A 21489-nucleotide genomic window follows, 5' to 3' on the forward strand; every position below is an offset into this window, starting at 1 on the left:
GTGTATGTGTGTGTGTGTGTGCACCAAGACACGCACGGTGGCTGAGGAGAGCGTAAAATTTGTCGTCGTAGCTGTATCTGCAGCGTCGCTGCCGCTACATGTGAGAGCGTTGGAAAGATGCTCCGCTGGAGAGTGTTCGCCGCTGCAGCCGTCGTCGTCGTGGGGTGCCGTCTTCCACGAAACTCTATTCGCTTCGAGTGCATCAGTATCTGTAGTGACGTGAGGATCGAGTGCACCGGCTGCATCAAGGCGTGGCTCGCCACCTGATAAAGTAAAATCGCATTGCGCAGCCGCGTCGTCGTCATGGTCATGTCAGTTGGACAGATTGAGATGCGCGGGTCGGTCGTTGCGATTGCCTTGATGAGCTCCAGTGTGTCATCAAGCAACTCCTTCCACGCTCCAGATGTGGTGTGATGCATCAGGGCACCAGCGTCCGAGCCTGTGGTGCCGCTGGCAGAGCAGTTGACCGAGTCGCATAGCATCGCGCCGCGCTCCACGTCCAGCGTTGGGTGACGGAAGCGGCACTCGCAGAGGGACTGCAATATATGCCGTGCTAGAAATGAAGAAGCCGATCCCTCCTCCACGAATACCAAGTGCGGGGGTCGATGTGTACGGGTTTGTCGTCGGTTTCCTTTGACAACAGTGACGTTCGACCTTCTTTGCACCTTCTTTTTTGATTCGGCAACCCCACAAAGCACAATGCCGGTGGCTGCACGGCCCCATCCCTGTCGCCGGTGCCGGCTGACCTCACCCGGTTGCATGCCGACTTCTGTCCTATCGCCTCCTGTTTGATGAGCTGCAGGGGGGATGGCAGCTACTTCCCGATGATGTTGATCGGTGGAGTGCGCTTGATTATATCAACGATGTGCGACGACTGGAAAAAAAACGAAAAGCCCCGAACGTGCACGCCCTCAACAAAGCTGCGCGAGTCACCGCCACAGCAGCACAAAGAGCAGATCGAATGTTTTGACGACCACCCAACACCTGCCCGCTCTCGATGCGGCCACACATCTGCGCCACCGACCCGTCACATATTTCCTCTTCCGTGCACAGTCCGTTCCGGAGGTGTGGTGAGACAGACACAACGGAGTCGATCAGTTTCGTGGATCGCCAGCGCGTCGCGTCCGACTTCGTTGCCGCCCCGAGAACGCCTCTTGGTGAACTGGAAGCGACGTACCCTCGAGTGTTATGCCCTTTCGCCGCCACAACAGCCCTGCTGGTGCCCCCTCCCCTTCTCCCTCTCTACTGTGAAAGGGGGGCTGGCAGATTTGGAGCGGGGCAGGGGCAGTGACTGCGCACTCAAGCGAACCGCTGGCGGTTTCCGAGGCGCTCGCGTCAAGCCCACAGCTGAGGACGTCATTCTCGCGACCCTCGCAAAGGTTGGTCAGGCCACCATGCCTGCCAGCACGCGTTTCTGTATTACTGCTGGCTGTTCACCCACAACCAACGGTGTTGCTGCTGTCATCTGCACTCGCCGCTGGTGCGACGGCAGCCTCCTCTAGGTGCCGCATCACAGCGCTCTTCTGCGCCTTTTCCGACGACGACGCGCATGCGTTTGACCCACAAGTGTTTATGTGGGGGGGGGGAGGGAGGGAGGGGCGCTGCAGAGCAGCAAGCGAATGTTTATGCTGTTGCTGTTTGTGTAGAGCATACAACGTAAGCACACACACCCACATGCACACATACACGCGTGGCTGTGCCTGAAACAGGAGACATGGTGATCGAGTTGAGGAGTTGGGGGGGGGGGTGCGAAGGGGCGGTGATGAGCGCTCACTGCACAAGTCACGGGAAGCGAGTGGTGATACGCCCTGTGCGAATGAGACATATGTTTAGTCGTGGATGTGTTCCCCGTGGTACATGATGACAGGGAAAAGAGAGAGAGAGACGCAATCACACGCGACACAACAAAGCAGCAGCGGCAACCGCTATATATATATATATATGTATACGTATGTTTATGAAAAGTCGAGGTGTGCGGGGGAGGGGAGGCCCTCTGATCCTGCTGCTGCTCGACACAAGTCATTACGATGATGTCGCGATTTAAAGATACTCAAAACTCCAGGTAGCACCAGCAGCGACGATGGGACCCCCCCCCCACGCGAGACAGACATTGAAGAACTGAGGGTAGCAGTTTGGATACATGCGCATCCTCATTCCCTTGTGTGTAGCCCTCAAAGAAAAAAAAAACAGGGAATGATAAGAAGACAACGCAACGAGGGGAATGCAATCAAATTGTTTGCATCGGTGCACCTTCGCTGTTGTTTATCTTCTCCCGAAGTTATCCTGGCTCACCATACACATCCCGCGTTTTTTTTTTTTCAACACTGCTACATATGCATTGCTTCTTACGGCGCCCCCTCGGCATTATGCCGGATCTCCAGGGAACGCTCGGACCGCCCACCCCCGTGCACACCCACAGAGAGAGAGGCCGCTCTCACTGCTGCCGCCACCTCCCCTCTCTCCCACGTAGATGAATAAAATTCACAAGAAGTCTGCAAATCCTCAAACTTCTTGCATCAAGCAGACGCAAAGGCCGGGTGAAACCCAGAAGGAGTCGACAACTGTAAACAGAGAAGCCGAAGAACAACACCTGCGAGACAACACATGCCAACAAAAGCACACACACACACACCTCATCCTTCCAATGTGTGCATGTGTGCATGTGTGTGTGTGTGTGTGTGCCAGCCTCTCAGTTCAGTGCGATAGACATGTTCGCACTCCAACCATCCCCATACATTTAAGCACGCTCGGTGGAAGCTCGCAGGCGCCACAGAAACAGACAACTGTTAAGCCAGGGCGGCGGGAGCAGCCGCCGTCGCCGCCTCCTCCTTTTCCGCGTCCGTAGTCGGCACTCTGTTGACGACGACACCCGGCCTCAAGCCGTAGAACGCCTCACAGGACGCAATATTCGTGGCGTTGTGGAACACGCCGTCCTCTGTCAATAAAGTCCCCACAGCGACGGCGCATCCGCCGCCCCACTCTAGTGCTCTTCGGCTGCGCCCCTGGGCCACCTCGTCAGCTGGAACCCGTATCGTGAGCCGGTACACGTTAAAACGCATGGTTGCGTCGGTGTCGGTGAGTGGAGGCATGTACGCGCTGTTTCGGCAGACGGGGCAGCCGTTGTTCTCGTTGACCTCGCCATCCACGACAGCTGGTTTGGAGTAGTAATGCGAACCGATGCATTCGACGTGAAACCAATGGCCACAGAGAGTGCGCAGCACAGGCAGCGGACTGCGCAGCAGCTGAAGGCAAATCGGGCACGTGTCGTCCTCACCCATCAGATAATTATGCGCTGCGTCAGCTGCAAGTCCCTGGCCACTGGCCGACGCCGCTGTGTCGCCGCACGCGTCCGTCTCCAACCACCGTTTGCCGATGTTGGTGACGGAGCAGTGCTGCTTCCAGTCGTGTGGCGGCGCAGGCAAGCTCGCGTGCATGCTGGCCGTCAGCTCCGTGTCCTCACCAAGCGTCGGGCACACAGTTCTCAGCTTGGACAGCTGATTCACAGGGAGGACCCAGCCGATCGGCATCACGGCGTATGGTGAGACACCCATCACAACCTCCACTGTCATGTCACCCTCGATCTCAGCGCAGGCGAACGCACGCACGGAGTGCACCTTCACGTTAGAGAACCGGCCAAACGAAAACGGCGCGCGCAGATGCGAGCTGGGGTACACGGCGCGCAGAAGCCTCATCTCGCTGCTCTTGTAGTAATAAAAGCTGCACGCCAGACACACATCGTACCCGTTGCAGCCCTCGTACTCTAGCACCACCTCACTCCGTACGCCGCTGTCAAGTACAGCTTGAAAGCTCACACGACGCCCCGCCACGCAGCACATGTCGCATTGAAATTCGCTGCCAAAGAACACGACAGGATTGCTGAGCTGCAGACGAAAAGCGTTTGTGGGGAGGACAAGCACCGTCAGCTCACCCCCACGCGGGTCGTAGGTGGGCGATGCGCAACGCTTCACGATCGCCTTCTCTGCCGCACGCAGTGCATGCCGATCGGGGTGTCCGTTGGCATCCTTCCAGACCCGGGGCATCTCTGAGAGCGGTAGCTGCAACAGCTCTCTGAGCAGGTTGCGCTCTTTCCGTGACAGATAGGGGGACAGGCGGCAGAATCCACCGTTCAAAAATTGTCGATCCGGCTGCTCGAGGCAGGGCAGCAGCGCATCCAACCCCTTCCCAGGTAAAGTGTCCGCTACCAACCGAGCGAGACTTGTGCTGCACGGCGTTCGGCTCATCATAAATGCCTTCGCCATTTCTGCCGCATCCGCACTGTCCGTTTTAGGCCCCCAAAACGCCCGCGGCGATGTCTCCGCGCCTTCGGTGAACGAAGCGGCCAGGCTGCTTTCGGGTTGAGTACTCTCAATGTCCTCTGACCAAAGACCTTCGTCACCTCGTGAGGTCTCCAGGGACGCAGTGTCCAGTAACGACTGTGCCCCTGTAGAATTGTGGATGCCCCCTTCGTCTGCTACACCGGTGTGGGCCACTGCTCTTGATGGTCTCCCAGTGGGCACCGCCATGAGCTTCTTGAGATGCCCATCTGCGTAATGGACCCACTTGTGCAGAAACTGCCTGAGCTGCTCTTCGCGGTCATTCGCCCATTGTTTCCTGAGATTCAGTGGGTGGTGCGGCCATGCCGTCAGGGTTCTGGTTACGTTCAGACATTCTTCACTCAACAGCTTGGTGTGCCTCACTGACACAAAGCCTTGAAGGACCGCAGATGCGTAGCGTGAAAAAAAGAAATCGCGGGCACGGTCCCACAATTGCGATATGCTGTCCGGCAGCTGCACATGTATGTCCCGCCTCACCTCTGTCGGGAGATGGAATCCCTCCAGCACCTCTCCCGCATCATCGTTGTCAGTGCTGTCATCATCTTTCGTGCACTTCGGCCTCCTCTCATGACCCGCGGGGGTAGCGGCGACGAGCTGCGGAGTGAGGACCTCTGGACCCTCGCGCGCCGCACAGTCGCGCAGGTACTCGCTGCGCTGCTCTACCCGCTTGCGTCGCACCGCCATGTCGTACATCGATTTCCGCAAGCAATCACAATAGTGCTCGATGTGCTCCTCAAGCAACTTGGATTCGAGGAGGATGAACTGCCGCAACCACTCGGCGGGGTTCTCGTCGTACAACTTGAGCTGCCGAACTCGCTCCATCCTCTCCTCGTGTTCCCTCTCCTCCGACAAGCGTGAAGACACTTTTTTTGACGTGGGGGACATGTCACAGCCGTCTCGTCGACTGCAATACCTTTGCTGCTGCTTTTCAGAGCTCATGCCGCGGTGCTGCTGCTGCTGCTGCGGCTGCCCATCTTCTTTCGATGACACATCGGATGCATCACATGAAAAAATGACTTCGGTGCGGTCCTTGGCGCTCCCGCTGTGCACCGGCACAGCACCGCTCCCCGAACGATCGCCACGTAAACCTCCGCTGTGGTGAACGTCACCGCTCCCGGGTGACGTGATTAGAGCGGGTTGAGCACCACCGTCATCACCGGCCCCCACCGCGACGACGGCAGACGGCTCTGCATACTGTGTGAAGGAATCTGATACCGAGAAGTGGTTTCCACTCACGGAAGAAGCTACATCTTCGCCAGATGTGGTCTCATCACTCAAGCGTATCAGGGAACCCCCGTCAGCGCCCACCGTGTCGCCGTCTGCGCCGACCGTGTCAAACGCAGGCGATGCCCGGTCTTCGCAGGGAATATCAATCATCTCACCCAATCCACGGCGCCTATGGCGCTCCATCCGCTGTGTGTGGTTGACGTTGTCGTCGTCTGGAAGGGATGCCAGAAGTGCCTGCCCGGCCATACTCGCCCTGATGAGACTCTCGCCTCTGAGCGAGACACTGCTCACGGCATTGCGGTACGCCTCCCCCAAACTCATTGATGGACAGCGGTGATACGAACAAAAAGAGCTACACAAAACCAACAATACGAGGCGCACATACACACTACAGGGGAGTGTGGAGATGTGCGTCTTGTGATGCCCTCAGTGTGACGGCGTGCTCTCTGCGGTGATTAGGCGAACGAGAGAGAGAGAGAGAGGTGGAACACACCAACCGGACGAGGAGGAGGAGACGGGAAGACCGTGCGCGTGCGCGCGTGTGTGTGTGTGTGTGAGGAGACAATCCAGAAGGAGCTGCGCGACGCCAGAGGACCCAACCTTGAAACACCCCCACAGCGTGGATGGGGGAAGGGGGGGAGGGGGGAGGGGGGAGGGGGGAGTAGGGAGAAGACATAAAAAGGGAGGAACACGCAAGTATTTGAAGTGTGCCCCCGTTGAGCTGGACATGTATAAGACACTAACGTGTTGCTTCCGTCGTATCGGCCTGTACGCACAGAGACGCGCGCATACACACACGCACTTGTGCATCCATACGTCCGCCCTCCGCCCCCCCCCCCTCCCCAGCTGTCAAAATATAATCCAAGTGGAGACAAGCAGCCATTGAGAAAACAACACACGGAAATTCGTGGCACAAGACATCCATACGACCGACGTGCGACAGAGAGGGGGGAGAGGGGGGAGAGGAGAGAGGAGAGAGAAGCAACAAAGGAGCGAGGGCGACTGAGCCAAAGACACGACTAAAAAAAAGAGAGGTGGTGGTGGTGGTCGTCGCCGCCGCCGCTGTGCAAACAACGAAGTGCTTCATCCTTCCAAATGTGTATCCGTCTACCACGAACAAGTCAACAGGTAAAAACACAACTACATATATATACACATCTATATATATGTATTCATCTCTATGAGCATCAGTATCACAGCCGTGGTTCATCAACCACTTTGTTCCAGCTGTCTCCTCCCCTCACTCTCACCCCAACTAAACACCCTCCAGTTGTCTAGGATGAGCCGACACCTGCCGTTGGATCAGACCATGTGTCCAAGCGGGCTCCTCTGGTCCTTCCTCATCCCCCTCCTTCAATGCGCGCCGCACAATCTCTGCCAAGCGGGCCAAAAGTACACGGCGTGCCTTTCACCCACTCGGACAGCGCTCGTCATCCTCTAGAAAGGATAGAGGTGGTGGTGATTGGTGAGTGTGTGTGTGTGTGGAGAAAGCCGGGGAGGAGTCTCAGATGCACGCCAAATGGGTTGGATAAGTGAAAACCACTGAGCTTCAAGTTAGTGCCTCCCCACCGACTCTGAATACTAGCCTCTCTCAGTGTGTATGTGTGTGTGTACGCCACCACCCCCCCCTCTCCCCCACATGTTTTCCTCCTTGCGTTGCCTTTCCCCGGCTGTTGGTTGGAGAATCAAGGCGACTTTGCAGAAAAGCCGCTACGCAGGTGCGTCGTCATAGCAGCGAGTCTCCTTGGCAGACTACACCAGCCCAAAATGTGTCCGTCAAGAGTCAAGAGTCTACAGCCGCCGTGTGCTCAAAGGCAGGGCCCAACAGGTTTTTGGCCTCTCAGCAGAGTTGGGTACGAGACGCTTTGACACACCACACCACCAGGTGGCTGACATCATCACCAGGAGGAGCGAAGTGGGGGTTCCCCCCCGCAGAAAAAGGAAGAGACAACAGGCATCGCACGAAGAGGACAAAAGAGACCCAACGACACGGACAGAGGAGGCGGAGGAAAGGGGGGGGAAGGGGGGGGGGGCTCACACATAGACACACACCGAACAATATCGCCAGGAAACGATTTTTAAACCCAGAAAAAAAAAAGAGAAGAAAAGGGAGGGGGGGGGAGGGGCAAGACGTGCAGAGAAAACGTAGACAAGGATTTGAAGCAAAAAAAAAAGTGAGAAGGGGGGGTCGAAGAGATCAACGTGCGCAGCAGCCGCGATGGCAGATACTGTCGACGTTTTCTTGGGGAGGAAGGGGAGATCGCATAAGCCATGATGAGAGGTACCTGCTCACTCCGCCTTAGCACAGATCAAAATAAAGACAGAGACGCGCACTCACGCACAAACACACACAAACACACACACACACACACACACGCAGCAGCAAACAGACACTTAATACGCAAAGCAAGGTGATTCATCAAAAAAAAAGTGGAAGCATGTGATGTAAAGATAATTCAGAAAAAAAGGCGACACAAAGCACATGTCGTGTGTATGGGGGGGGGGGGGGGATAAACAGATTCCACTGCTCAGTGTAGTATCGGTAGCAACCACAAAGAAAAAAAGAGTTTGACGAGAGAACCAGAAGAGTGATCACAACAACCCCCTCTTTCTCCCTCCACCTCCCACACCTTCGCCTTCGACTTCTGGCGTGTGAGAGCAGTGCGCGACACGAGCAAAAAATGATTAACAGACAAGAAAAAGCAAAAGATACCACAGCCACAGTCCTTTTCACTTTTTAAAAAGAGGGCTCACCTCCACACCGGGCTGCTGAACACCTAGGGCTCCGTGGAGGTGAGCTTCCCCCCCCCCTTAAGTGAGGGGCGGGCCACACTCACAAACACCCAGGCACACACACACACATACACACGAGCCACGCTCCATTGCCTCTGTCTGTGTCTTTGTGTGTGTGTGTGTGTGTGTCCCTGTGTTTTCCCCTCTTTTTCTCTCACTCGCGATACAGCAACCAACAGCGCGACCGCACCCCCTACCCCTCCTGCAAACACACAGGCTCCCGTGCATACAGAAACACACACACACACACACACGCAATAAAAAGAGGGGGGGAGGGAGGGGAGGCCGGATGCAGAGGCGACCCTCCATCCCTACCGGGGTTTGACCTACCGTGCTCAGCGATGGTGTCTCCTCCATCTGCGTTCCACTGTTTTACGAAACTGGGGCGCACAGCGATACTTTCCTCGTTAACTGCACACGCAGCAGGCACACTGTGTCTGGCCTCAGCCACTTCCACCAACAGCCACTACCGCAGACGCGGGCCGCCGGTTGTAGCGGTTGCCGCTCACAGCAGCTGGGGAGACAGGGCCCTTGTTGTGCGACTGATGCAGCCTAGAGACGGAGTTGGTGTGCGCCGTGCGGGTCGAAGCCGATGCACGCTTCGAGGCCGACGCCCGCAAACTTTTTGAAGGCGACGTCACAGGGATGGGTGCCGGTGCCGCGCGCAACTGTTTGTCGTCGTCTCCCTGAGTCCCCCGCGTCCTTGGTGCCCTGTCGGGGGCCGATGCAGGCGTGGTCAGCGAGTCTTTTCCCTCCTTGGGCCTCTCTTCCAAATTGATCGTTCCCTCAGCGAGGTTTTTCCTTTGAGTTGCTGATTCTGCCTCCTGAAGAGACGAGGGGCGAACATGAGTGTTGCTGGAACGCCTTGCCAAGCGGGCACGGACAACCGTCGGAGAGTCTGTGGCGAACTCAGGCTGCGGGGCAGCGGGGCGCATGCGCACCGTCGTGTTGGCTGTCGGGGTCGGCGCGGGCGTTTGCGAGGCCGGCGGGAGCGAGTCTGCGGGCTGGTGCTGCTGCTCCCGTTGCTGCGAGTGCTCCTGAGGCTTCTGTAACTGAGAGCCACTTTGGGTGTCGTTCCAGTCGTTCACCCACGGTGGCCGTGTCCTGGTGGAGAGGGGCTGCGATACGGCGCGGCTGCGAGACTTGGACGGCGACAGTGTGGAGAGACGGCGGCGGGATGGACAGGGCGAGGTGGAGGAGGCGCGTGGGGTGGAAGCCGCAGAAGCTGCCCCAGTGCCCGCGCGGCCCATTCCCGCAACGACGTCCTGTGTTGACAGGGGGTTCTCCTGAGTGTGACTCAAAGCGTCGAGTGACAGCATGGGTTCAGGGTTTCCATTAAGCTGCCGATGCTCGCGCTTTTCTTTTCTGCCGTGCCGGCCTGGTGCGGACATGAAAGCTGCAGCGGCTTGGTTGTCATTGACACCACCGTTGACGTTGGGCGCGGTGATGTGCTGGGCACCTCGTGGGGCGGCCGGTGCAGGAGATCTTGCTGATCGTGCCACACTACGCGGGGTCATGCTACGCGATGACCCCGCGCGTCGGCCGCTGATGCTTGCTACTCCAGAAGAGCGAAAACGGCGAGGCAAGGCAGCCTCCGGCATGCTCCTGTCCCAGCAGTGCAACAGGTGTTGTGCCTTTATGTCCATGTCTCTGCAGTCACGCCAGAAGCGGCGCAGCGCTTCCGTATACGCACCCTGGCACGCGGCATCGGCCAGTAGGTCATCCACACGCTCCATGAAGTCAACCGCCTCTGCCTTCACTTCAAGAGCGTACTCGATGGTGTCGTTGTCAAGAAAAAAGTTTTTGTGGTACACAGTGATGGCTGTGTCCAACTTGGGCTCCTCGCGCACCAAGAAAATGTAAATCCGAACACGCAGCGAATCAAAGTCGTCAAAAAAGCTGCGTAGCTGACCTGAGAAAACAGAGGGCATAAGGCGACGTCTCCCGTAGCGTCCGAATGACGTACTTCTGGCGGAGCCGTGCCCGCTGCAGGGATAGAGGGGGGTATCCATGACCTGTTCAAGTGCTTGTGCCGATCGGCAGCGGGCACGGTGGCGGCTCAAGGAGCGCATCTGGCTCCGCGACGGTGTGCGGGTCCTGGAGCGAGGCAGCAAAGTAGCGCGACGCTCACTTGCGCGGGAGGCGGAGCGGGCCGTGGCCGGTAGGCTACCGTTGATAGCATACTCGGACCGTGGCATCCGCGCGTTGGCGGTTTCTGCACTTACCTCGCCGCCGTCTGCTTGGAGGGCGTGCAATGGGCCCGTGGAGACATCTGCAGGGTCGTGGTGAGCGGCGTTGTATTCGGCACCGGCAGCGGATAGGGGTGTCGCCACGAGTGGCACGGGCTCCTCATTGAATTTGTTGCTGAGGAGGGCAGCGAAGAGGGCGTGATCACCCATCACCGGCAGGTGCGTGGCACCAGAGGAAGCGCATGCCTCCTCTATGAACGCCAGCAACTTCGGCGATTCGGACCTCAGCCCCAAGCTGAGAAGGGCAGCCTCCAACTTGTTGTCGATGATGATGTAAAAATTGTCAGGCAGGCGATCGGTCGAGACGCCGGCCTTGCGCTGCGACTCCACCAGCACTTGAACCGCCTCCTTTGCTGCCTCAACGTCGCCAGGGCCGTAGACGGCCCCGCCGCAGTCTTCGACCGCACGCCAGTAACGCGTCGCTGCCGCGTCAGTAAAGAAAAAAAACACGCGGTCAGTGAATAAATTGGCACGGGAGCGGTTGGCCACGGCGGTGAGCGGAATAGGAAAAAGTGAGAAGGGACAGATGTCCGACTCGGGGCGGAGGTATGTGGGGGATGTTGGGTACGTGGTGCAGCGCACCGCCAACTCGAAGCGCGACGGCGCCGGCAGCGTGCTGAGCGGTGCCGCCGCATTCTTCGCGACTGCCGCGAACCACTCAAACACATACGTCGGCTGCACGATAGAATAGCCGTAGGAAAGGGCAGCCAAGCAGTTCGGGCTGTCGTTGAGTTCGGCAGCACAGTACAACTGCCCAATGGGGATGAAGGGTATCTCATGCAAGGGAATCGGCTCATCGACGACAGTTGCGCCGAGCTGGTTGAACATGTGACGCAGGTCATTCACGTAGTTCTCTGGGTACGCATCAGCCTCAATGCCGACCATCAGCGGGCGGTAATGGAACGTCCCGCAGATGCCCTCGCCAAGATGAAGCACGTCACCGTCACAGACGATCGATGAGTCGCCGGGGTTCAAGACAGTATCCCCAAGGCGTATCTCAGCATCGCCCTTCGTGGAAAGAGCTGTCACGCGCACCACCAGCGCACTTTTGGTAATGCCAGCTGCGGCCGACACAGCACCAGCCCCATCGACATGGTCAACCGGTGTGCAATGGGCTGCACTCTCGCCGTCGTCCCCGGTTGCTACTGCCGCTGCACGCGTCGCCGCCGCCACTTCAAGAGCCGCCTCCTCCTTGTGCATCACTGTCATGGAGACGTGCTCAGCGGAGATGCCCCCGTACGCGAGGTTGATATCGGCCCCCACATTACGCCCGAGAATGTACGGTTTACGGATCACCAGAGAGTAGTACGGTGCCGACGGGCATGGAGAGGATGTCGAGATGTCCAATACGTACATCTTGTCGATAGACTGCGGCGTCCCTCCCTCCCTCCCTCCCCTCTGCTGGCGGGATGGGTTATACGACGCTAAAAAAAAAATGTGAGGAGAAGGGGAGATCCCTTCTGGCGATTTGGAGATGCGGATGCGACCTCACAGACTATAAGGAGTGCAGCACTTATATCTGCTGCTGTATCTCAATATATATTGATAGATGGGTGGGGGTCCCGTGATGTAATAGAGGGCGAATCGGGGACGTCCCCCTTTTTTTTATACTAAACAGAGCAAATGGAAGACGGCGCACACACTCTGAACACAGGGAGACCGGGAATACACACACACACACACAAAAAAAAGAAAGAGAGCAAGTGAGTGAGTGAAATATATATATATATATATATATGAAAGAGAGAGAGACCTCAATCGGTGATGGACGGGCAAGGGAACGAGAAGCAAAGAAACAAGAGTGATAGAGATACCAGGAAGAAACCGAAGAGGGTGTCCAAAAATCTCCTGCGGCATCGACTCGAAGAGGACACGGTAATCCAAATATATATATGTATATATGTGTGTACATGTATATATGTGTATATGTATATATATATATATATTTTTAGGAAGGAAGGGCGGGTGAATGAGAGAAGGCATGAATGCGATGTACAGCGAAACCAGGACAACAGCAGTGGCCATCGTGCCGCTAGCAGGACGAGATGCCATCCTCGTGTGAAGCGACATCACTTCCCTCCCCCAACAACTCTTTTCTTTCTGCGCTCGGCTGTGTGGAGGCATCTTTTTTTTCCGGCACAATACACAGTGCATGTCGGACGTCACGCATAGAGCGCGAAAGAGGGACACACACACACACACACACTCAAGAAGGGTGAACCACAACGTGTGTACATGGGTTCACCATTGCTTACGTTCATTCGCTGGAACATCTCTTTATGGCAGGAGGACACACCTCAGAGCCTCCTGGGAGGAGCGCATTGGCCTTCTAACTGATATGTTCTACGGCGAGCTGAACACGGTACAGGGAAAAAAAAAGAGGAGGCTTGCGGGCCACTCCCCCCTTACACACACGCACACAGAGACGTGCGCGATGATTGAAGAAAGGCGGTGCCAAAAGAGCGGAACGGTGCGCCTCCCCTGGCCGAAGAGAAGCTAGGGGAAATATATAGACGCACTCTGTACGTGTGCAATCAAGGCTGGACACACCGGCGTTCGTGAGCTCTTGTGACCCCCCCCCCTCGCCCTTACCGCCGCTGCTTCAGCTCCTTCATTCGCTGTAGTAGCTCTTTCATTCGCGCAAAAATAGGAAACTTGAAGCGACGCGTCGCATCCGCGGCGAGCTCCTGGAGCTCCACCTTTTTCGCCTCCACGGTCCGATACGCCTGAATGCATTCTGTCATGGCCGCTGCGTAGGGGACATGATGCGAGGTGGCAACGGACGGGGTTGTTTGACCGTCTGCACCGACTGTGGCGGAGGATGAGGGCGAGGGCTGCGTCCGTGCGAGCGCTGCAACAACCGCCTCGCCTTTTTCAATCTCCTGCGCCAGCTGTGTCATCTTCTCTAGCCGTTCAGCTCTTTCCCGCTCGTTCGCGTCGATGGCACCCGTGGCCTCAACGATTTGAGCCTCAACAGCGGATGGAGAAGAGCACACGGTGCCTGCCTCGGTGGCGGCAGCCAAATCGCTCTCAGTTGCACCGCCACACGGCCTCGATGCCTCCCTGAGTGACATCAACTGTTTATTCAACTTTACTCGATGATGGCGCAGCTTCATCTGCGCATCCATATGGCGCTGCATGGCGTCGATGGAGCTCTTGAAGGAATCGAGATTTGCGCGAAGGCGCTGACACGCTTCGTACTCCGCCCCAAAGCTCTCGGCAGCTGGGGGCGTCGCTTCGGTTGAATTATCAGGGTTGCCGGACACAGCCCCCTGCTGCACGTCAGCCGGTGGCACGTTGCCATTCGGATACATAGTGAGTCCCTCCGGGATGTGTCCCCACTCCATCTTCTCAATTGGAATCGTGTCCCAATCCATGGTTTTGCGCTCAAGCTCCGCACGCTCCCTTGCCTCCGGATTCCGTGCAAACTCGTTGTCACGTTCAAAAGCAATCGTGGGAAGCCGCTCCTCGCCCTCGCGCTTGCGCTGCGCCATTTGCAGCGCGAATTCTTTCTCCGAGGAACGCAAGTCGTTTGCCATGTGGATGGCTGCTACCACCTTCGCGTCCATCTCGGGCAGCTCCGCGTTCGGCTGTGCGAGGCAGGTGGGCTCGTAGGAGAGGAAGCACACGTACTGGTACGTGAGGTGCTCCACGTAAGGCAGGAAGGAGGCAATGAAGAGCGGGCGGTCGAGCAAGTTCTCTAGCATCGTGTGGTTCTCCAGAACTGTCGTGAAAAGCAGTTTTCCCCCCTCCTTGAGCAGCAGCTTTGCCGTCTTCACATACTGCGCCCACACATCCGCCGTGATGAACGGCGGATCAGCGACGACATAGTCGAAGGCTGCCATATACTGAATCGGCACCTGTTCTGGATAGTGAAAGTCGTAGTGTACGTAGCCCGGGTCGCTCGCCCACTGGGAATCGTATTCGAACACGCGACTGCTGCGCCGGAGTTGTGACAGCCGTGACTCGTCATCGGCCGACTCATCTCCGCAGCGCGCGTCCAGAGCAAAGAAGAGCGACGGTGTTGATAAGAAGGCGCAGGCAGTGGCATGATGACGCACCTCGCGCACGAGATGATGTATTGTACTCTGGGAGTACCAGTACTGGTTGAACTCGCTCTTGATGTGTGCAGCATTGAAGGTACCACGCGAGGCAACGGATGCACCAGGGACAACAACAGCGGCAGCGTCGCTGAGAATGGAACTCGTGTTATTCTTGGACATGGCGGACCTCGAGGACTCAGACAGCTGGAGGAGAGGCACCGCACACACACACGCACACACGCAAGCAAAAACAAACACACACACACGCGCGTGGTCGTAAATCGGAAGCGACGGCGCACAACAACAATAGGAGAAATAGTGGGAGCCACGTGGGGGAGAATATGGACCAGTGTGTGTTGGAGGAGGAGGAAGGGGGGGGGGGGCAAGCAGTGGTGTGCCTTACTGTGTATGCTTGAACGAGCAGTTTCCCTGTGTGTGTGTGTGCGTGCGTTTACAGCAATGAATATGCGTGCGTGAATTTCCAACTGTTAAAGGTGAGGAGAGATGTGCTCATGACGTCACGGGAAGGAACAGAAGTGGGTAGAGCAGTGGATGTGGTCAAGAAATCCGCGTCCACCCCTCCACCCCTCCCCCTCTACATGGCCGGTAGGGTGGTAAGAAGACAATCACCGAGGGGGGAGAGAAGCGAGGTGGACGCGTGTCGCCCGTATCGTCACGTGGGAGTTGTGGGGAGGAGGGAGAGGAGGGAGAGAGCATAGTAACCCCTTCCCCGCCCACCGCATCCCGAAAGCCTGAATGACCAACAGTACGCTGACTGGTATGTTAAAATGTAGACAAAAAAAAGATATGCGCGATCGAAGCAACGGAAATCGAGCGACCGAGGTACGGGAGAAAGTGGTGAGGAGGGGGAGGAGGGGGGGGGGAGGGGAGGGCATTTCTTCAGACCACAACTGTTGTTTGTGTTCGAATCACACAGCCGCCGCTTCGTCTCCATGTGCAATAAAGTTCACACGCTTGTTTCTAATCTATATCTATATGGCATGTATGGGGGGTGGAAGGGAGGGGGAGGGAGGGGGGAAGTAGAGATCTATAAATGAAAATAACGGTGTGCGCCATGACATCAACAGACACACACTCACTCACTCACTCACCGATGCGTTTGGCTATTCAAAACACAACAAAAGGAAAAAACATCTAGAAAATTAGTGCTAGAAACAGAACCCCCCCCCAAAAAAAAAGAAAAAAGGAGGGAGAGATATATACATATATGTGTGTTTGTGTGCATGTGTACTTGGGGGGAGGGGAGGGCATATGATAAAAGTAAGATACGTGCGCTTTATGAGGACGAAAACACACGCCAAATTTTCTACATATTATATATATATAGATGTGTGTGTGTGTGTGTAGAAATTTTTGAAAGCACACAAAGAGAGGATCGTCAGGTGGAGGGGGAGAGGGATGGGGCGAAGGGATGGGGCAAAGAAATTCCCTAGAGAATTTCTTCTTGAACAAAAAAAGGAAAAGAAAACAAAAAAAATGCAAACATGAACGACAACAACTAAAAACGAAAATGCATCCCCACACAACACAACATGGAAACCGAACGCATCGAGTGCACAAACAGATTACTCACACACCAAAACACAACACACTTCGAGCAAAAAAATATATAAATAAAACGAAATCATGCAGGCCGCAATACAGTGTGTCATATAGAGGTGTGTGTAAAACAGCGAAACAGAAAGAGGCACTGGCACGATCCACCTTCTCTCGCCAACTCTCTATCCCTTCGATCTCTCTCTCTCTCGTTCTCTATCCAAGGCGTGTGCGCGTATAGACCACTAGGTCCTCTGTCTTGCTCTTGCATCTGCCCGCTCAAAGATCCATGAGACTTTTTACAAACGTTCGGTAATAAACAAGCATGTCAAGAGGGGGAGGGCGATGGGCTAAGTCGGTTGCCCCTGCAGCTGCCTCACTGCGCAGGGGGTCAGCAGTGGCCGTAGGAACCTCCAAAATATCATCTGCGCTCCTCGTGAGTGAGGCCTTTGCCGTACCGTCAGCGTGACGCTTCTCCCGTTGAAGCGATGCGTACTGCTGGCGCAGTCTTGGAAAGAGTGTTTCCAGGGGCCCGGTCACATCGTTGAGCTCGTTCACCACGTCTAGATTCCTTTGCTCCGGAACGAACTCCTCTGTTTTCAAGGTCGCGTGGCCGCGGCGATCGTGAATTCCTGATATCATCCCGTCACCGATTCTTCGCCGCTTCTGTGCCGGATGACTGAGGTCGATGACGCATTCGTGACGGCTGGCGTTGGTGGCTCCGAGGTGGCGCCACGCATAGCGCTCCCCAAAGACCAGCTTGAATGCCTCCAGCACAGAAAAGTAGAACTCCAGGTACAACTCCTCCTCGGCGCGGCGTTGCTGCAGCAGCATGACACGCTCTAGCGTTCGACTAGGAGAGATGCATGTCGCCGGACGGCCACGGCAAGGGACCCTTGTAGGCACACCCTCCTCATCCGCGGCGGTTTCGTACGCACCGCTGACCCGAGGCCGGGTTCGATCGAGCGGGCAAGCGCATGAGAGAGGTGTGTCGATCGCGTGGAGCGGCGCCGTTACAATGCGTCGACGGGAGCCATCCTCGTCGCTAGCACTCAACTGAGCGCCAAGCGGCGTCCCCGACAACACCGCCGCATGACAGCCCTCAACGTTGAGGGAGATAAGTTGTGTGTTTTCAGAGCGACTCGTCACGGTACCGCCCGAGGCAAGCATGGAGGTACGCATCGGTGTGGCGGCCAAGGCGCCATCGGCTGTGCGCAGGGAACAGGTTGTGAAGGGCGCTTGCTGTCGTGTGATGACAAAGTACGTGACACGCATGATCGTTTCCATGGGCAGGACACCGTGATCCCTCACATCGTAGCCCTGAAGGCGGCGCAATATGGCATCGGCAGCGGCACGCAACTGTGGCCGCAGGAGAATGGCGGCAGACCGCCGCTCTCCTGAACTACGCGTAGCAGATGCTGATATCGTCGTCAGCGCAGCCGATGGTGAGGTAGACGGCTCCGCTGCCGTCATGGCGACAGTAGGGAGTACGAGGCTGCGCGTCGGCGTGGGGGGCGCGCTTGCTGATGCGCACATGGAGGTCAATACCTCGGTGGTCGACTGGGCAAGGGGTGTTTGAGCGGCGGCCGAGGGAGCGCACTTCGGTGTGGGTGACGTCTCGGACAGGTGGAAGCTGGAGCGATGACCACGCAGAGTTGAGAGAAGACTCTCCCGTGTGCGGCACACCTCAGCTCGTGCGCGCTTCACCAGGCCCTTCACCTCCTCGCTAACACGTCTAGACTCTGCTGAGGACGGCGAGGACATCCACGGCACCGTATCCACGGCACTACGCGGTGTCTGGGCGGCGACAGACGAGGGTGGGGGCGTCGCAGTGCTGTAGCCATACTCCGTGGTCGCCTCCTCAGGGGCGCGTGGTGAGCGTGGGACAAGAGGTTCAGCCATGTCGTCTTTCTTGAGCGGGAGAGGGTCCAGGTCGATGGAAACGGAAGCGACGGCGCGGGTTGCGGGGGGCGGTGATGACAGAGAGTGCACCCCAGCCTGAGGGCGTGCAGGCTCCGGGGAGAAGGACGGCGCTGAGACAGCGAGAATTGCGTCATGGTGTCCAGTGGTATATCGTGGGGGTGAGGAGCGGCAACGGTGATGCGACTCGCATGATCCGGGGATCCGTTGCAATGGCTCTATGGAGTTGCCAGCAGTAGTGGAGCTCTTATCGATATCCCTGTGCGATTCGGTGTTTAGTGGTGGTAAGACCACCGCTGTCGTATTGGCTTTCTCTACCAGCTTCAGCGAAGGCCCCAGTGGAGCTCGGGCGGCATCGCTGGTCGCATTCACTTTATCCCCCTCTCCAGCCTGGGCATCCAACGTGACAGACATCTCCTTGTCACGATCGCGCAATCGGCGAAGGGGAGTAGGCGTGGAGCCACTAACAAGCCACAGTGAGCTTGTCGCTGTCGTGGCAACCGTCAGCGACGGGCCAGACATGCTGTTGGGCATCATGAAGGAGTTGAGAGGCGTCACACTTGCCAGATCGCTGTCTGCGACAGGTGTGAGAGCTTCTGTCGCGTCCGGCTGCGCCGATATCGCCCGCGTCGTTTGAAGCTGGCCTTCGACGCTGCTGATTGCAGGCAGGGTGCTGGAGTACATGCTGAAGCTTACAGTATTCTCTGTAGTGCTGGTGACAGTCGTGGCGGTTGCCGTGGTCGTGCGCACAGGCACGTTCCCAGCTTTGCCCACCAGGACTGCGTTCATGTTGGTGCGCTGCTGCTCTGGCGCGCCCTCAGCCTCTTCACAAGCTGGGTGCACTGCCTCTACCTCGTCCTCGTCCTCTCTGGCATGCGCCGGCGATGATCTCTTCGATGTTGCTGTTGCGTGAGCCGAGTGCATTACAGGGCGCGGCATGGGGCTCATCATACTGCTACTACCACTGCGTCGGCAGCCGCTATGACTGCTCAGCGACCCACTTCCAGCCACCGTGACAGGGTACCTAGTGAGGTCAGCGCTGTGCAGGACATTTTCTTCCGTCTCCCTCACCACGATGCCGGGAAAAAGACAGTCAGCTGAATGCCTGGGGGACACTGCAAGCCGCGCATCCACGGAGGCCAGAGAGTCGTCGTGCATACGTGCAATGATGGCGTGTTCTGTGTGGTTATCCGTCAAGACACACGGCTCGTCCTCATCGCTCTTGTCCATGACGAGGACAGTGCTCTCGCGTGCTGCACCAGCGCCGAAACCCAGGGGTGGTGGCATTGTCGTGAAGGCGCACTCCTCCGCCTCTTCGGCAGCAAACTGTGGCAACGGAGCGTCGGCAGCGCACACGTCGCTCCCCCTATCAGCACTGCTGTGCCGACGAGAAAGTACAAATGCATGACGCGGCGGCGGTGTAACGCTTCGCCTGCTATTCCCATCATGACCATCGTCCTCCTCCTCCTCTCCCACTTTGGGATCGGAAGCCTCCCTCTCATAGCCAATGGCTCGCGCGGCATTGCGGCTTCCTCGGTCCCTTGACGCCTCCTCATCGCGCGGCTCTGCACCCACGCTGACCGGCATGCTGAAATCGCCCTCAAAGTCGTCAGACAGCGTCACAGCGTGCCGAGGCGCCGGCGACACTGTCACGCTCACCACGCGCTGGCTGCACACCATTGACTCGCCGTCTGTATCCTGGCCGTAGGGCTTCGGGTCGGAAGGCAGTGTAAGCACCGTGGCCTCGGATTCCAGCACGTCAAGTGCATCACAGCCCGCCCCCACCGCAAAAAAGTGTTTTTGATTCCCGCGTGGGGGCTCTCTGCGGGCACGATAGTTGTTGCTCACGGGTGGGGAAGTCGAGGATGAAGGGGGAGGAGGAAGAATCCGGTGAGGCTGGTGCAGCAACTGCTGCTGCTGTTGCGAGTAGGGCCGTGACGACGAGTGGTGGGCAGAGCGTGTATCCGAGACCGCTCGACTGTGGCTCACCTTGAGGGACTGGAGAGAGCGCTGTTGCTGAGATACCTCCACATTGAGATCCCGCGTCTGAAAGAGCGATGGCGGGGATGCGGGCGCGGCGCAGCTGCGGCACCTATCATTGCTGCTCTCACCAGTGAGTGCGGCAAGCAGCGGACTGGCTGGCCCACTCACCGTGCCTGGGAGCATGCTTGTCGTGCTTGTAAAAGAGAGGGATGTGTCAAGACGAATAGCGGGTCTGGCTCGCACCTGCGACATACTCTGTGAACTCTCCTCATCACAGTGAAAATCTGAATCACTGTGAATGTGCTCGAGTCGATGCATCGTGTTACTACACGGTGGTGGTGGTGGTGATGTCTGGGGGAGGGGGAGGGGGAGGGAATATGACTCGCTGGATGCCCACACTGTGAGGGGCTTCGTTTTAGGCGACACGCCTCCTGGTGGGTCCCCCCTGCTGGTGCGTGTCGACCTTTTCGTCCCCTCTCTAAAATCAGGCAGGGAAAAACAATGAAGACGCCCGCAAGAGATGGGGGAGGGGGAAAGGGGGGGGGGGCTGAATGTGTGGTGTATGTCGGCGCAGATGTGGCAGCACCAAAAACCACCAGGATCTGTGTGTGTGTGTGTGTGTGTGTGTACCTCTATGTATGTATGTGGAGCCCCCTTGCCTGTGGGTGTCAAAGAGCGTAGAGGGGGAGGGGGGGTGCAACGCCGCCGCCGCCTTCAAGCGTAGCGGATCAGGGAAATGAGTGGCGGAGGAAGGGCTCTCTCGGACCGACGCAAACAACGGGCAGGCAACTCAAAGAAAAAGAGGAGTAAAACGCTCTCTGTGGGCGGTGTGCGCTTCCCTGTGCGAGCGCGTGTGCATCGAGAAAGACAGAAAGAGTGGAGGGGGGGGGGGAGGGGGGAGGGGGGAGGAGTGGCGTATCGGATACAAAAACAAGATGCATAAACGTGAAAAGGGAGGGAGAGAGGAGAGAAAAAGGGAGTGCCGAGTTCATCCATCCCCCCCCCCCCCCCCGCAGCCAGTTTCGTGGCGTTGACTTGAAAGAGTCTACAGGACCAGAGGTGCATGTGTGTGTGTGTATGTGTGTGTTTATCAGTGTATTTTTCCCACTACAACTCCCGCCAGTCTTTTCGCCCTCCTCCTCCTCCGCCTCCGCCTCCATGGACTCCGGGAAGACTGCAGCTGCACACATCCCACGCATTAATCAACACGCGTTACGCATTCCTGCGTCTGTGCTCCACTTCCATACTTATACATGTGCGCTTGTGGTGGTTGTCGCACACATACCTGCGATGATGGAAGCAAGCATGAGAGTAGAGGGGAAACAACATGTGTAAAAAAAAAGGGCAAGGATGGCACCTGCCGTTCTGCCAACTCACCACACC

At 57.2% G+C, this 21489-nt stretch overlaps 4 protein-coding genes across 4 annotated transcripts; all 4 read right to left on the reverse strand.

Moving 5' to 3' along the window:
- Positions 1-2786: 2786 nt before the first annotated feature.
- Positions 2787-5807, reverse strand: JKF63_05426 (uncharacterized protein; the record flags this gene model as incomplete). The annotated part of the gene is made up of 1 exon (XM_067901385.1): positions 2787-5807. The coding sequence occupies one exon, from the start codon at positions 5805-5807 to the stop codon at positions 2787-2789; it is 3021 nt and encodes a 1006-aa protein (XP_067758060.1).
- Positions 5808-8797: 2990 nt separating this feature from the next.
- On the reverse strand, positions 8798-11959 carry JKF63_05427 (uncharacterized protein; the record flags this gene model as incomplete). The annotated part of the gene is made up of 1 exon (XM_067901386.1): positions 8798-11959. The coding sequence occupies one exon, from the start codon at positions 11957-11959 to the stop codon at positions 8798-8800; it is 3162 nt and encodes a 1053-aa protein (XP_067758061.1).
- Positions 11960-13191: 1232 nt separating this feature from the next.
- JKF63_05428 (uncharacterized protein) lies at positions 13192-14826 on the reverse strand (the record flags this gene model as incomplete). Its single annotated transcript, XM_067901387.1, has 1 exon — positions 13192-14826. One exon carries the CDS (start codon positions 14824-14826, stop codon positions 13192-13194), a length of 1635 nt encoding a protein of 544 aa, XP_067758062.1.
- A 1656-nt stretch (positions 14827-16482) lies between these two features.
- On the reverse strand, positions 16483-20424 carry JKF63_05429 (uncharacterized protein; the record flags this gene model as incomplete). Its single annotated transcript, XM_067901388.1, has 1 exon — positions 16483-20424. The coding sequence occupies one exon, from the start codon at positions 20422-20424 to the stop codon at positions 16483-16485; it is 3942 nt and encodes a 1313-aa protein (XP_067758063.1).
- Positions 20425-21489: the final 1065 nt, after the last annotated feature.

Source organism: Porcisia hertigi, chromosome 17 (assembly GCF_017918235.1).
Source record: "Porcisia hertigi strain C119 chromosome 17, whole genome shotgun sequence".
Taxonomy (NCBI): Eukaryota; Euglenozoa; class Kinetoplastea; order Trypanosomatida; family Trypanosomatidae; genus Porcisia; species Porcisia hertigi.